The 16,438-nt window shown below is 34.4% G+C and overlaps 1 protein-coding gene across 1 annotated transcript; it reads right to left on the reverse strand.

Moving 5' to 3' along the window:
• Positions 1–8,374: 8,374 nt before the first annotated feature.
• cUnh5orf22 (chromosome Un C5orf22 homolog) lies at positions 8,375–16,166 on the reverse strand. Its single transcript, XM_079877043.1, has 9 exons — positions 15,954–16,166; positions 15,611–15,756; positions 14,070–14,219; positions 13,500–13,914; positions 13,200–13,262; positions 11,882–12,003; positions 11,629–11,695; positions 10,229–10,368; positions 8,375–8,833 (listed from the first exon to the last, which is right to left on the reverse strand). Exons 1-9 carry the CDS (start codon positions 16,020–16,022, stop codon positions 8,686–8,688), a joined length of 1,320 nt encoding a protein of 439 aa, XP_079733169.1. The 5' UTR covers positions 16,023–16,166; the 3' UTR covers positions 8,375–8,685.
• Between the last annotated feature and the right edge of the window lie 272 nt (positions 16,167–16,438).

Below are 16,438 nucleotides of genomic sequence, written 5' to 3' on the forward strand. Positions count from 1 at the left end.
AGGTTGAAATTACTCCGAACCATCCCTTTAACTTTATTACTAGATTTAGTTTAAATGTGCAGTTGCATTTTTGGCCAAATATTAATTTACACACACGCTCTGCCTAATGGCTCAGCTGGTGCCTGACCCTCTGTAAATACACAATTTTAATTCTGCCATCTTTGACTATGGACACTTTTTCCTAATTGCATATGGTTTTGAGCTAATCACCTAAGCTGTATCTCTCTGGAGCCACATTGAAAATGACATGACAAAACCAATTAGCTGATGGCACTACAAGCTGGTGACACCAACCCTTCACTAGTTGTGACATGTCGTAATATGTTGGAAAATTAGGAAAACAGCATGGCAGTCTGATGGAAACCTATATATCCTATTGTTACAAAGTTCTTTTTTCAGTCTTTAATGAAATGCTGGAAATGAAATGCTTCTCACCCTGCAACACATCTATTCATGTGGTGTTAAGTTTGTCTTGGTCACACATTAGCATGTGCAATCAATCAATAAAAATGTACTTATTTTAAAATAAATTTAATATTTTAAAATAAATTTAATAAAATTTAATAAGATATTGCCTTGACTGTTGCTCCATTACATTTGGTTAAAAAAAAAGAAAAACAGATTCATTATCAGGTCACCTCTGAGTAAAATTGATCAGTTTAAGTGTGACACAAAGCCCTTCTTTGAACTTTCTTTCTCCTGATAGTGATTACAGTCCATTTACATGTACAAGTCTCATTAAATTTCAAGATTAAGTGTATCAGATTGCTGCTTCATAAGTGCCTGAAAAATCATCTCTTTGGTCGCAGTTCACATTTTTATCACTGAATAAAACACCTTCTCTTAACACGTGACATGATAAATGCTTCTGCAACGTACATGGTAGATTTACACAGCATGAAATGCTTTCTAGGTCTGCATGAAAAGATATCTTAAAAATAAAAATGCAAATGTGTAAAATGGAGACAGTTTCATCCTGTACAGGGAAGGAGATGCACAAGGGGTTTCTCTATATTTCTCGTATTTGGTCACTGGAATTGATTGAAATTATTTGTGAAAGGCTCCTTTGCTTAGCATTTTAAGCTTGACTTTAGAAGTATTTATTTGGTAAAGAAAGAAGGAGAAGATCCAGCAATGAGCCTAAGAGCATCATGATTGACGATAAAGCCCGCCCTGCACTGACCTGTTGTTCATTTTTTCTTATTTAGTTCTTATGATTAAGATGTTATTCATTTTGTTAAATGGCAGCGAGCAGTTTTGATATAAGCTAAATATATGAAGAGTGCCATTTGAAATTTTCTTCTAGAATAATAATTTTTTATCAAGCTCGTATATTTAAGTTCAGTAATTTCACTTAAATGGCAATGAAGATTACCTATTAATTGTCATTTAAGTGAAATTATTGAACTTAAATATACAAGCTTGATAAAAATGATCATTCTAGAAGAAAATTTCAGATGGCACTTAGAGGCTTTTGCATCTGAACTCTTCATATTCTTTATGCTTTCAATAAATGTACATTAATTAAAGGTAATCAGAAGAACTTAACTGTTTGAGCTATAGTCTTGTCAGTGAATTTGTGCATTGTTTTGGGGGAGTGTCTAAACTCTTTCATCTGAATATTAACAGATGATGAAGGCTTATAAGTGACTGTAAATAATTGGTTATTAAAAGGATGTTTACTGTTCTGTTAAATTATTGGAAGGTGCTTTAATTTAAAGTGACCATCATGGAGAACAAGGTTCCTTCTGGACCTTGTTCAAACACATGAGCTAACTATTTTCATACAAAACTGAGGATTGTCAAAATAGGAAAAGAAAGCTGTTACATTGGGATATCTGTTGTTATGTTCAAATCAGGGCTCTGAACCGGATCAAAAAACAAAAACAAAAAACAGAAACAAACACAATTTTAACAGGAGTATTAACAAAAACGAAATCAAGTTTAAACATTCTGAACAGAAACGCTTATTTGAAATTAGCACTGGTTAATAACGTTATTTTATCATTTTGTTTAAGATTTTCATTTTGCAGTCAACCAATCATGAATTTAAGTATAGTACGGCCTATGTAAATATAATACAAATATTGGCACATCCAACATGAGTGCAATGTCAGTTGTCATGTCTGTCATCCTATAGTCGCAAGGGTTCTGGCATTAGCTAATATGTTGATATTTTACCATGGCAGGTTATCCAGTGTGGTGTATTTTTGAAAAACGCGGAAATTGCAGGTTTGCGTAGAACCACTACTATTCAGGATTTTTTTTTTTTAAATGAATAAACTTGTTGTCAAAGTTAGTATTGTGGCTTTATATGGTCGTACACTTGCGTGTGTTATTTTTCCCCAAAATCAAGCTCAAATGAATCTACAAGGTTTTTCACCAGCGGATGTCAGAGTTTGTGTTTTGTCCGTCATTAGAATGGTCATATGACTCCCTTTTGAGCCAGTAAGTGCATCGCATTAAGTTTTATCAACTTACAGGTTAAAAAGATTATTGTAGCTATGTGGGTGCTCAGTTTTTCCTGTCGTTTAATACATTTAGGCCAAAATGTTGTGTTATAAAAGATGAAGTGCTTTGCACATGCTGTATTGGCTATGACTTACACACACACTGTGCTTTGAATAAAGAAAATGCTGTATTTATTCAAAGAACCAGTTTTTTTATTTACTGTACCCTTGGCTGGGTTGCACTGCAAACAAGCAGAGACAATGTCCAAAATGCGGGCACCGGATTTAATTCACGGTTGAGGCGGGTGGAGCTACTGAATGAGGTTTTGCCGACAGTTTAAGGATCCAGTCGAGTTACGAGCTTTAGTCACTCTTCACTCTTCACACTAGTCACGCTTCCTGGGCTCTACCATCTCTCAGGATCTGAAGTGGGACAATCACATTGACTCCATTGTGAAGAAGGCCCAGCAGTCACTAGCTGAGGAAGTTCAACTTGCCACAGGCACTGTCGATATAGTTCTACTCAGCCGTCATTCAGTCTGTCCTCTGCACTTCAATAACTGTCTGGTTTGGCTCAGCCTACAAAACCAGATATCAGAAGACTACAGAGGACGGTTCAGACTGCTAAGAGGATTGTTGGTGCTCCTCTGCCCACCCTCCAAGAACTGTATACATCCAGAGTGAGAAAAAGGGCTCAGAAAATCACCCTTGACCCTCACTGGATTTGAACACTGTGCAAAGATCAATATCACTTATATTTATTTGACAATACCCTACTTCTTCTTATTCCATTATTTGTATATAGCACACCTGTACATACAAATTTCTCCTTTTTATTTAAATATATACACATACTGTGTCTTATTCACATATATTTTTATTTTTTATACTATCTGTGTACTGTTGTTGTCTCTGTGTACTGGAAGCTTCTTCGGATGTCACCACAACAAAATTGTGTGTGCAAACACATAATAAAGCTCTTTCTGATTATGAGTTTGTGATTTGTGAGGCTTTTTGTCTATTTTAAAGCAAATGGCACTGCAAAACCCAAATAAATGCATGCGCTTTTATGCTCAAAGAACCAAACCAGCTCAATAAATGGAGTCACTAAGAGCTATACCTGACAAGAGACTCCATTAAATTCTGCTGAGTATAGAGCATACATCTCCTTAATGGATTGATTTTTACATACATTTGATGAATGTGGACTTCTGTGATAACAGCATCATCCATCTGGGCTCAGCTGAGCTGTTCAGCATGATGACATGCAACCACTGAGCCAACTGACACTATCAATCCATATGCTGATGACTGCGCTGTGACAGAATAACTAATAGTGGTAAAGGCAGATGTGTGTATCAGTTCATTGTTTTATTTAGTTCAATTTATGAATGAAAAAATTACAATTTTTAATAGATATTTTATAAGATTGATCAATGTTTAATCATTTTGACCTAATTAAAAGTATTTTCGTTTTAGTATAGACAAAGGGAACCCAAAATATTAATATCAGATATTATTATATTTAATTAATATTTTGCCTGTTGGCCTTTCTGAGTCCTGAAGCAGTGAGTTTGCAGGACATTTTGTTGTGCATTTTATGTTTCTTGTTTCTTGTGTGGACTTTTATGTTTAGTTTGTTTCCATTTCACGTTTTTAGTTTTGTAGTCTTTTTGTAGATCTTTCGGTTCTCCTTGATTGTTTGCACCTGTGACTTGTTATTAGTTTGTAAGTTGTTTCTCGTATTATTGTTGCTTGTATTCCTACCCTTCATGTTTCCTGTTTTGTTAATCGAAATACCTGCACTTAGTTCCTCGTCTGCCTGCCTTCCTTGCCTCCTTACAATAATAAATAGGTCAAAGTAATGCAAAACATTCATTGCTCTTTACAACATTTATAATGTGGACTATTATAATATTAGCTTTGGATGGAAACTCCAATTGAAATTAATATTTAAGAGACATTCCGAAGGGGAATGAAAGAAAAATGGCAAAAACTGATTCAATTATTTTTCTAAACCAAACGAACCATGAAAGTGAGAACCAGTTTCAATTACACCTGCAAGATAACTAGGCTAATGCCTTAAGATGATATTCACAATCACGGTGAGCCGCTGAGGAAAGTCTATTTCTGCCTTACATTATTACTTTGTAGGAAAAGGGAATGGCTGTGAATAAAATGTATCCATTAGGGAGTTTAAACGCTGTGGGAATGGTGTTCTCTGAGATGCCTGCCTGCATCTCATCGCAGTGATATTTAGTGCAGATGAGAACATTCAAATACTGGCACAACACCCCCTTAAACATAATGTCTGACACACATCTAGATGGAGTTTCCAAATTACATTTAGTCTCATGTAGCCTATATACAATTGCTTTTCATCGCACATTTTAAATGACTTAGTCCTAATATTGGATTTTGGCCAATTATGATTGTAATTTGATACTTACAGTACAACTGATCATGCACAAACGTGCTGAGCCGCGTTCACAGTTGGTGTTTAAAATTTGCTGCAGTCATGGAAACAGTCTGTAAGTATGTTCAATTCAGTGTTTCAGCAAGTCGTTTCCCCGGCATTAAACAACATTAAGAGATTTGATTCCCAAATTCTCAGGGAATAGGTTATACACATTCATAAAATGGACTTTAAGCAACTTTATGTTGCTTTGGATAAAAGTGTATGCCAAATGAATACTTATAAATTTTCCAGGCTGGCTGGAGAGTAAATTAATACTGATCAAACCTGCTCTCCATACATTGCATGAATAAAATATTGTAGTATGTTTTCCATCATGTCATTTAGCTGATAATTATTCTTACATGCACTCTCTGAAAGCTTGAAATAGCCTTGATTATTAATGACACGTTATAATCTTTCTGATTACCAACCCAGCACTTGTAAACATTTGAAATTGATAGAACAAATCATGCAGTGCCATTAATCACGGAGCACAGCTGTCATTGTGAATGAGATTTTTCCCGGGACCTGGATGGGGGGAGGGGCCACTATGGGAGGCTCATCCATAAAACATGTCCCAGACTATCACTGTGTGGTTTGAAAAAAGTATTATCTGTAATGAAATTTGGACATACAGTACTACGTCAATCACTGTCATTTGACGTGCAGTCATTTGCATCAATTCACAAATCCTCTCGTGGGATAGTAAAGTGTCCATCGAATGCACATCGAACCCATCGAACCAATCCATCGAACTGTTTTTCAAATACTATGTGTATTGGACTACATTGTTGGTGTACTTTTTTCCCTACTATATAGTAGGGAAGTATTCGATTTCGGACGCAGCATTTTATTGTTGGCTCTGCTTCAGGTAAAAGTATTTGATAATTGTTTGTAATTGATGTCACACAAATGTTTAATTATAGTATTATTATTCAAATAGATAAAAAAAAAAAAAACATTTAGTGACAAGGAAAATGACTTGAATACCACTTCTATGATGAACATATTTTCAACTTCTGAATTAAAAGTCTGATCATTTTTAAGATGCTTAAATTAAAAAAATGCCTTGGTGCTGTATAAAAGTTCAAACTATAAAAAAAGTCGAGTTAAAAAGCTTGAATTCTTTTGGCAAAAATCATCTTAAAAAAAGAGAGAAGCAATATCGTTTTAAAATAAATTGAAAACGATTTGACCTCCAAATCAATGTCAATGTGGCATAACATGCAGGAAGCCACTTTAATATGTCATGACACAGGAAAACCATAAAGGAGAGAGGACTGATGAGTCAAGGTCACTGAGTTTTAAAATATAATGTCATACGGTATAGTATTTATTCTTTTCAATGAAAAAGCACATTCATATCCATGATGTTATGATAAATGTAAAAAAAAGCTACCTTAAATATATATATATATATATATATATATATTCAAAAACAAGTTGTGTATACTCCTGTGTACTCAAAGTGCAAAGATTATACTTTATTTCAAACATTATTATTATTATTATTATTTTGATTTAAAAATGTATGAAACTACCAGCAACACAAAGAATTTGGCACTTGTGTTTTGGACTATTGTTGAAGTAGTTCTCCTTTTCACTATCTTGGACATCCTTATTTATCACAGAGCTCCTTTACAGGAGACATGCGGTTTTATTTATTCATTTTTTGAGCCTTTTTAAGATCAATTTTTTGACAGAAACAAATGACTGTGAATCATTTGCATATTCTTATTGGCCGGTTTGCCTTTAGGCTGACCTCTTAGATTAGTATTCTGAATATAAATAAAATATTTATATAATTATACATTATATAAACATTATGAACATTAGAAAGAGTTAAAAAACAACAACATTTAACTGTTTTGCTGTAGGACCTGTGACGGACCACCACTGCTGTTTCCAGTAGGGTACACAAGTCAGAAAAGAGGAAAAAACTTGTTAGTGTTGGGTTGAGTTCAGGGTTAAAACAATTTAGACATTCAGCTGCTGTGTTATTCGGTGCAAACCATTTACTTTGACCAATGTTAGGACTCATTATTCAGTCTGAGAATACTGTTAATGGTACATATTTTGGGGGAGAGAAAACCAGCATGCGTCATAATTGCTCTCCTGAGAGCATCTAAAATGGCAGGTCATATTAATTCATCATGGAAGCTTGCATTCATCCGAAGTAAATTGAATAAAGCATTTTTTGTATGCATGTACCTCTCTAAACTCAGAAGTTGTAAAAGTAATGGCACAGAACATTAGTAATTGTCAGAGCAGCTTTGATGCGCCCTGCTATTGACCTGCTAACTGATGTCAAGTGATGCATTGTTCAGCATTTGTTACAAGCATGATGATGCTTAATCACACTCTGAAATCAGTTCACAGAGACAACCTGATTATCTTTGCAAGTATGCATTAAAAACTATTTATTAGGAACACAAATCCAGCTGAGTCAATGCATGCTAAAAATGTAATTGAATTAATTTGAGCCTTTAGAGTGAGTTGATAATGTGCTCTTGTCATGTAGTGTTGAGGATGCTGTAGATGCAACTACATGGATACTGTAGAATAATCTTTTTCACAGGATTCAGACCAATTGCTGTTGTAGAACCATTGTCTCCACCGATTAGTCAAGCAACCAATCAGCCGCTGCTTTTTAAGTGACTGGTAATTGTGACCAGTCTCCTTGCACCCTCTGGACTGCGAGTTTATGTAACACCACAATGTCAAACTCCTATATCCTGCACTTCTTACTGTGAAAATACAATGAAAGTTAATGTATTAGTCTGATAACTTACCCTGGTATAAGGACTTATATATTGTGGCAAGTTATCAGACTAATACATTAACTTTCATAGTACTTTGAAAGTTAAAAGGATAGTTCGACCAAAAAAAAAACTGTTATCTTTTACTCACCCTCATGTCGTTCCAAACCTGTATGAATGTCTTTATACTATTTTAAGATATTTTGAAGAAAATTTCTGTTGTTTGTCCATACAATTAAAGTCAGTGGGATCCAAAACAAACCTGAACTCCAATGACTTCCATTTTATGGACAAAAAACAAAACAAAGGCTTTTTACAAATATCTTATATATTCCACAGAAGAAAAAAAGCCATGCAAACTTGTAATGACACAAGGATGAGAAAATTATGACAGAATTTTCATTTATGGGGTTACTATTCCTTTGTTAGCAGTAGCACATAGTTGTTCATCATGCAGTAAAATTTAAAGTCAGGTCAGGCATATTTGTGACAGTTCTGAAGTCTGTAGGTGTGGAGCAATAAAGCACAGGGTGCCACATACAAAGCTCAGATGAATTGGTAATCGCCTCAGGCTTCAGACAAAGACAGCTGAGGCACAAGGGGCCACACAGGATGAGGGGAAATGTGCTGTCTTGTATCAATGCTTCTGCTATTCCCAAACTGAAATATGGATACTCAATGAATGACTGCAGCATAGAATACATATGAAAATCTCAGGGTTTTTACTTCACGGTGCAAATAAAACATAATTTTGGAGACAATGCAGAAAAATTATAACCCAGTATTTCATTCCAAATGTAACCCTTCCATTTCATATCAGGAAACAATGCACTTCAAATTTATACTAAACCTCTTCAATTAAAAACCCATTTCCAAGCTGGAAGCTAATTTACATTCCTTATTGCATCCATGCATCTTAACCTTATTACACATGTACTCGATGCAGACAATACCAATGAGTTCACAGCCAATCTCAAAAAAGCCTTTGATAAAGAATGTGCCGCAGCTGTTGTTGTCTTCATGGGGTCTGTGATGTGCTCTCTGATGATATTGATTCATACTCTCTGTGAACATCTAAGCAGCCGAAGAGGGACTCTAGAATGTTCAGTACACTGTTCTGGATGGAATCAACTTGTTCCGCTGGGCAATAATCATCCAAACTGGATCTGACAAGAAATTTAAGAAACATTTAAGTCTTATTGTATATTACAAGATGGAAATAATATCAGTTGATTTCACACACACGCACACACACACACATATTATATGTGTTGTTACAACAACAACAACAAAAAAAATGGCCAAAAACTTTTGAACAATAGTGTATGTACGTGTATTATTGTATTATTATTTATATATATATATATATATATATATATATATATATATATATATATATATATATATATATATAAATAATAATACAATAATACACGTACATACACTATTGTTCAAAAGTTTTTGGCCATTTTTTTTGTTGTTGTTGTTGTTGAAGAAATGAATACTTTTATTCATCAAGGACATTAAATTGATCAAAATGGACACTAAAAACTTTTATAATAATAATAATAATACATTCTTGTTCTTTCGAATTTTCTATTCATTAAAGAATCCTGAAAAAAGTATTATGGCATCCACAAAAATATTAAGCAGCTCAACTGTTTTCAACAAATTACAGTGATTTCTGAAGGATCACGTGACACTGAAGACTGGAGTAATGATGCTGAAAATTCAGCTTTAGCATACCAGGAATAAATTACATTTTAAAATGTATTAAAATAGAAAACCGTTATTTTAAATGGCAATATTTAATTTACAATATTACAGTTTTTAGTGTATATTGATCAAATAAATGCAGCCTCTGTAAGCATAAGAGTCTGTTTTCAAAAACATTTAAAAATCCTCAGACTTTTGAAGTGAATAATAATACATATTAAAATATTATACAATTTTACTAATATATATATATATATATATATATATATATATATATATATATTAATATAATTTTAACACAGGTCCTCTTGCATTATGGTTAGGACCATCCCAAGTGGCCACTCAAAAAAATAACTAAATAAATAAAAAGAATGGTGCATGTCGGCCATGGTGATGCACCATCAGTCAGAGAACTGGGTATTAAAAGATAATGAAAAATATTCTCATGGACCATGAAGGGTTGAGCTCCCTCTGACTGACAGAGATAAGAGTGTGGTTGATGAGTGTAATGTTGAGTCTATTCTCATTAAAAAACACACACTAACAGATCACTGAGACACAAGTCTCAAATAACACCATCTGTCTCAACTGCACAGATACAAGCATCTGCTTTTGGGGCCAAAGAACATTCATCAAATCATAAATTTCAATGCTAATTAATGCAGACTGAAAAGAAAACAAGAAATATGATTTTCTGATGCTTCTCTGAGGGGAAAAAACAAAACCAAATGCTGTTAACCCTAGAGGATGTTACAAATCATTAGTGAAAGATTAAAGGACCCAATGTACTTTTCAAAAGGAGACACAGAACAGACAGCTATGAGCTCTAATGACTAATGTACTACCGTGATATAGTGACAATGGTGGGCTTGGGCAGAGCTTCCAGGAAGAGCTGCACGGCCGTGATCATTTGCTGGATCTCCTCCTCACTGCTGATGTGGTGAGGGAGCTCAGAGAAATCACAGGTCAAGCCTGCTTGATGCACCTAGATTCAACACCACAGGTACAAATTATATCAGTCTGTGGCGCTGGCAACATGCCTCAGCACTACAAACCAAATGAAACAAATTTGTTATCATTCATGTTCTATTTGGGCACCCTCAACACAGGGATCCTACACATTTTCCATTTCAAAATGTTTCCAGACTCAAATTTACGAACCCCTGTAGACTTTTTTAGACCATATTTAACAAAAACAGTCCATACAACATTTATATTTTATTCATTGGTTTTCTTGAAGTGATGAACATGAATGCACTTCCATGATCAAAAGAAACCAAAAACTCTTTATAGCATCCACATATTCACCTCTGACACATCACATTTATATTGTAAATGCGGTTTGATGTTGCACGATCACCAGACAGCAAAGTACAGTCGGATTTAGATGATTGTTTGTTCCTTTATATGTTGCTGGTTTGAGTGGCACATTCGTTCAGTGAAGTTCAAAAGCGACTCGCAGTTTTGCACAATGAAAAAGTGTGCCTTGAATTCATTGTCATGTTTGACAATTACTGAACGATCACACAATTTTTGCCATGAAAACACTCTGCTTGTATGATAAAACTGCGTAGGAACCCTGTCAATAGCTCAAAAACATACTTAACAATTAAATATCAGGCTGATACTTCATTATTTCTGCTCATCACTGCAAAACATTATTTTTGTGCATCTCATTTTTCATAAAACAATATATATTTACCTAAGATATTTACTTGTTTTAAGAAAGTAAAGTATATCTTGAATTACATTTATTTTTCAGGTTTTATCATAAACTATATATATTTTTCTTGTCATTTAAATTGAAAAGGAGGCTTTATAGATGTTTCACTTGACAATATACCTCAAACATCTTCCATCAAAATATTTTGCATCGTTTATGTTTGGGGTCTCATATGACAGCTTATTATTTTTATTTATTTATTTTATTTTAACATTGTTCAATTTCAACTTGACCCCAAACAGAAACAACATGACTAGAATGGATATGAGCCATATTTCTGAAAACTGCATGCATGTTCTACAGTAAAATAGATGGATCTCATCTGCCAACTGGGTTACAATTATGCCAGAGGAACTTAAAAAAAAAAAAAATATGAAGGTCAAATAAGAAGAAACTAATTCCATTTTTAGACATACATACATCAGTATAGTCTCTGAAAGCTTAAGAACTATTTGAGATATCTGGAATTACAGACATTTCAAACATGATTAAAACACACATACACACACACACACTCTTCACCATTTCATAGTCCGGTGACTGTGTCCGATTCTTAAGGCTGTGTACAAGTCTGACTAGAGATTGCATTCTGCAAAGAAAGAAAAGTGAAAAAAAATAAAAATAATCAATGCATGAGGCTGTCATCTCCTGCTTGATCAAATACACATCGACCATATACCAATCAATCGAGTCCAATGGTGTGCTGGTATGGAGCTATAATCAAAAAGCACAGAGCCTGTGGCTCTACATTCTCAGTGAGATCAGTAATCCATACCTTGGGTTTGCTGCTAAACGTTCAACAGTTTCCTGGCTGTCATCCTCCACCAGGTCAGCAAATGCAGCCTCAAGGTCTTCGAGCTGGTGTGTGCGTCTCTCTACACAATCTAAAAGCTCCTCCTGAAAACCAACAAATGGAAATGTAAAGACCACCTTGGTAGTACCTGTATTTGCCACCTTGGAAAATGTGCCTTCTTGTCCCGTATTCACCATAATACAATGAGGTCCAAAAGCCAGAGACCACATTGAACATAGAGGATAGCATTTATACCTTGATATAAACCTGCATGAAAAATAAACGTTTAAGATTCTACACTATTTCTATGCGACTAAGCAAAATTAAGTACATTACTGTTTGGGATCAGTAAGATTTTGGACACTAAATTGAACAAAAGTGACAGTAAATATTTCTATTTCAAATAAATGCTGTTCTTTTGATTTTTTTTTTCATCAAAGAATCCTGAAAAAAAAAAGTATCACGGTCTCACAAAATCAGCATATTAGAATGATTTCTGAAGGATCATGTGACACTAAAGACTGCTAAAAATTCAGCTCTGCCATCACAAAAATGAATTAGTTTTTAAAATATATTAAAATATTAGTGCAGTGCATTTTACTGCATTTATTATCAAATAAATGCAGTCTTGGTAAGCACAAGATAATTCTTTCATAAACATTTAAAAAATACGTTTGAATGGTAGTGTAGGCCTACTGTACATTTGTGATTGTGACAACACTAAGTAATTTAAGTTTACCTCTGAATCAACTCTCTCACTGTCATGCCGATAATATAATTTGCAATTAAAATAGTTTTAAACTAGAAAAATGCAAAACAGATGCAGTTCCCTAATATTTGTCAGCATTCAAATGTGATAAGATGATACGATTTCAACAATTCAAGCACAAATGATAAAACAGTTCTCAATGATTTTGATAAAAGCTGTTGTAACAGCTAATATATACACAATTTTTACCACACATAAGTTGAATTAAACATTAACTTAGAGAGTTCAATCAATCAAACTTTATTTAAAAAGCACTTTAAAACAACCGAAGTGGACCAAAGTGCTGGAAAGAAAAATAAATTAAAGACATATGTACAAATATAACAAGAGACATAAAACATAGGAAAAATAAGGAGTTGTCAAAACATTATTGTTGTTGCCGCCACAGTTTTATAAAAGTAAAAAAAAACCCAAGAGATATTTAGCTTCACTCCCTGAAGGTGTCTAGGGAATGTCTAAAGCCTCACGAGTCACGACTGAACGAATGCCTCATGATTAGTTATGCTACATTTGATTAGGAATCTTCATTACCTCATTTGGATCCTGCTGTGGCCTGCTAAAGCTGTATAACTCTTGAAGAAGGTCATACTCTTCCTGTAAGATGACAACAGTGGAAAACAGACATTGAATATAGATATATAAAGATATTGACTCCATATGAGTCGTGAAGAAACCATTTCCATTTAAACCGTGGAATCAATACCTTCCATTTGTCTATGAAGTTTTTTCTATATCAGTGTGTAGGTGTGAGAATGTATAGAAAGTTAAATGTTATTGCTTGAGGAAAAGCAAAAAAAGACTATAAAGATTTGTGTGCTTGACTCACTCTACCTGTGTATACATCTCCTTGAAAGGGTTCTTACAGGAGAAAAAATCCAAATCAATGTCAAGTATGAAAGGGTCAGTTTTCTCTATAACTGCTAAAAGCTTGTCAGTGATGTAGCTGGTTGAGCCCTCATCAGTCTTCATGACCGTGTCAATGACGTCTCCTGATGCTGTGCTGCCATCAAGCGGTTGAGAAGAGGAAGTGCACGGGGTGTCCCTTTTGAACGGCACATCACCGTCTTCCTTTACAGCTGCTTTGGGTATTTTAGCACCGCTTTGTCCATCTTTATGCTTTCTTTTCTGCAAACTGTTGGCAGGATCCACTCGAATGACATCTAAATGTAATTTTTGGGGGTTTTCCAGCTGATCCAGCGGAACGTAAAGAGCGTCACTCAAAAAGTAATCGTCTCTGCTTGTCACCCTGCAAAGAGAAAGAGATTTCTCATGAATGTTTTTTTTTTTTTAAACACGATTCTAACAGTACAATTTTTCCTGACAGCATGGAGGTCTCATTCTTATTAATAGTAAATGAAGGTCTGACATCTCATGGCTACATGCTGATCTGCTGCACCTGACCTGATGGTGGTCGTGGATGAATCTCTCCCCACACACATGGAGTGCTCCCCTTCTTTGATCTGCTGAGCCCAGTACGGATGCAACCAAGCTACATGGGATACGTGTCCAGCATAGACCATTGGCATAATCCAATTCTCTATGCTCAGCTCACTGCAAGAGCAAACAAAAACAAGTCAATCTGTATATTCACTGTTGCTAATAGCTAATAATGTGAACACATACCAGTGGGGTTTAGTCTCAACAGCATGAACTGCCTTTTTAAAGTTTCTCTGATTCTAATAGACGGAGGAGTATTCATGTTTTTTATTCATTTGTAGGTGTCTCTTTAACTATGAGCACATTTGGCTTTGTAGACACTGGCATGAAGCAGAAGTTGCGGTAGTCTTTTCTTCGCTATTGTGACATATCCAAGTCCATAACCAGATATCCAGCATCTTAACTAAGAAAACAATGTAGGGCGGAACTTGATTTTGTCCATTGGAAATGGATTGGATCGTTGTGGTTTGCTACTGCTGTGATCTCATGTGAGTGACAGGTTGTCCCGCCCTCGCGCCAGTAAACAAGTCATCAGAGAAGAAGAGTCGATGCAAGAGGGCGGGGAAGTTATTTTGATTAAAGATTATGAGGGCACATGAAATGAAAAAATAAATAAATAAACATAATGATGTGCACAGATAAATCATTTATAATAAAAACAACAATATTCCATAACATAATAAGAATTGTCAATTTTGATTTCATGGTGACTTTGACAAACAAAGCCCAACAGTGGACCATTCGGTGTCTGTACTGATTTGTCAACTTTGTAACAACTCAAATAAAAACCATAAACAAACATTTTCATTACTTGAAATAAAATAAACGTAAAAAATGTGAATTTATTTTATTTCTTCTAGGTCCAAGGCAACATTTCCGATAATAAAAACTATATAGACGTACTAAAAAATATATATATATATATAAATGACAAAAACACACAACACAATACTAAAACTAACTAAAATAAAAAAAATTTCAATGGAAAATATAAAAATAAAAACTAACTAAAAAATTAATAAAAACTAAAATAACAGTGCTTTGTAATTTCTCTTAAGATCATGACCATTTCCACCACATTTCAAATGACGTATAGCATTGTCTGCTTAACAAAGACATTTTAAATATTTTTGGAATAAAATGGATGACTTCTTTCTCCTGCTAAATCATTATGCTTAGCTAGCATAATACAATCAATTAAAATATTTTCATTTTTGAGGGAGGATAATTCGACAAAAGTATAACTTGATTGGAAATGATGAATATATATATATAAAAATATGATATATATATATATATATATATATATATATATATATATATATATATATATATATATATAAACAAAATCTGTACACAAATTAAAAAGTAGCAAAAATACATTATGATCTCAGTAAAATGTTTCCAAGATTAATGTAAAATAATTAAATCTGTTTTAATTAAAAACAAAACCCCTCTGATCTATAAAAGCATCCAAAGTTGATGAAATACCCTTATAAACTCACCTGAGCAGAGTCTCTTTGTCATACACCGTATCAGCAGGCATATTCACAGGGATGAGGAGATCAGGATGTGAGTCCAAATGGACCATTTTAATGTCCTTCATAGGAATATGTTTAGAGCCGATGGCACGATATATGTGTTGTACAACCTAAAGCAGGTGGAAATTACATTTCAATAACTATTTTTGTCTTTCATAATTGCTTTACACGTTTAGTAGGTGACATATCATTCAAAACCTCCGTCTTATTTTATTTTATTGTTTATATGCAGTCATTTACAGTAACGTTAGTTGGAGTTAGACTTAAAGCCCCAAATCAGCAAGGACTGAAGTTATGTCCTGTCTACCTCATGATGATCCTCCACAATCCACACGGGTAGTTTAGGATACACGCGTTTCTGCGGAGGAGTGCTCATTTTTTCCCTCCAAGAGTGGTTATTAATTCCTGTCTTGTTTTAAACTATAACAGCATTTGTAAGATTAATTAGGGTTATGATATGCCGCTGCAAGTGGTGCACTGTGCGTCCTTGTTTTTCGACCGGGTGGAAACAACTCGAGCAATTTTTGAATTCCTACGACAAGCCAGCCTGAGACAGGTAATATAGCTGAATATATTCAGATAAATGTTTCTGATTTTAATGATGTGGCGGCGATAAAATGGAAAACATCTGTGTTCCACAGAGGAAATGAAGTAACACATGTAAGGAACAGCATGGGGTTGATACTGTCGTAAATCAGAAATATTACGCAATTTTTAATTTCGCATTTCATCTGAATATCAGCATTTGTGAGATTTAGTCCGTCGAAACAGTTTTGAGGTTCTCTGGAAAAT

This window comes from Squalius cephalus (genome assembly GCF_949319135.1).
Source record: "Squalius cephalus genome assembly, chromosome: 7".
In the NCBI taxonomy this organism is placed as follows: domain Eukaryota; kingdom Metazoa; phylum Chordata; class Actinopteri; order Cypriniformes; family Leuciscidae; genus Squalius; species Squalius cephalus.

Excerpts from the sequence above, each read along its gene's own strand:
- cUnh5orf22 (XM_079877043.1), bottom strand. The coding sequence starts at position 16,022 with ATGAGCACTCCTCCGCAGAAACGCGTGTATCCTAAACTACCCGTGTGG. Across the intron at positions 15,757-15,953 it reads TTGTGGAGGATCATCATGAG|GTTGTACAACACATATATCG; the intron begins GTAGACAGGACA and ends CACCTGCTTTAG. Across the intron at positions 10,369-11,628 it reads AGTCACCGGACTATGAAATG|GTGCATCAAGCAGGCTTGAC; the intron begins GTGAAGAGTGTG and ends TGTTGAATCTAG.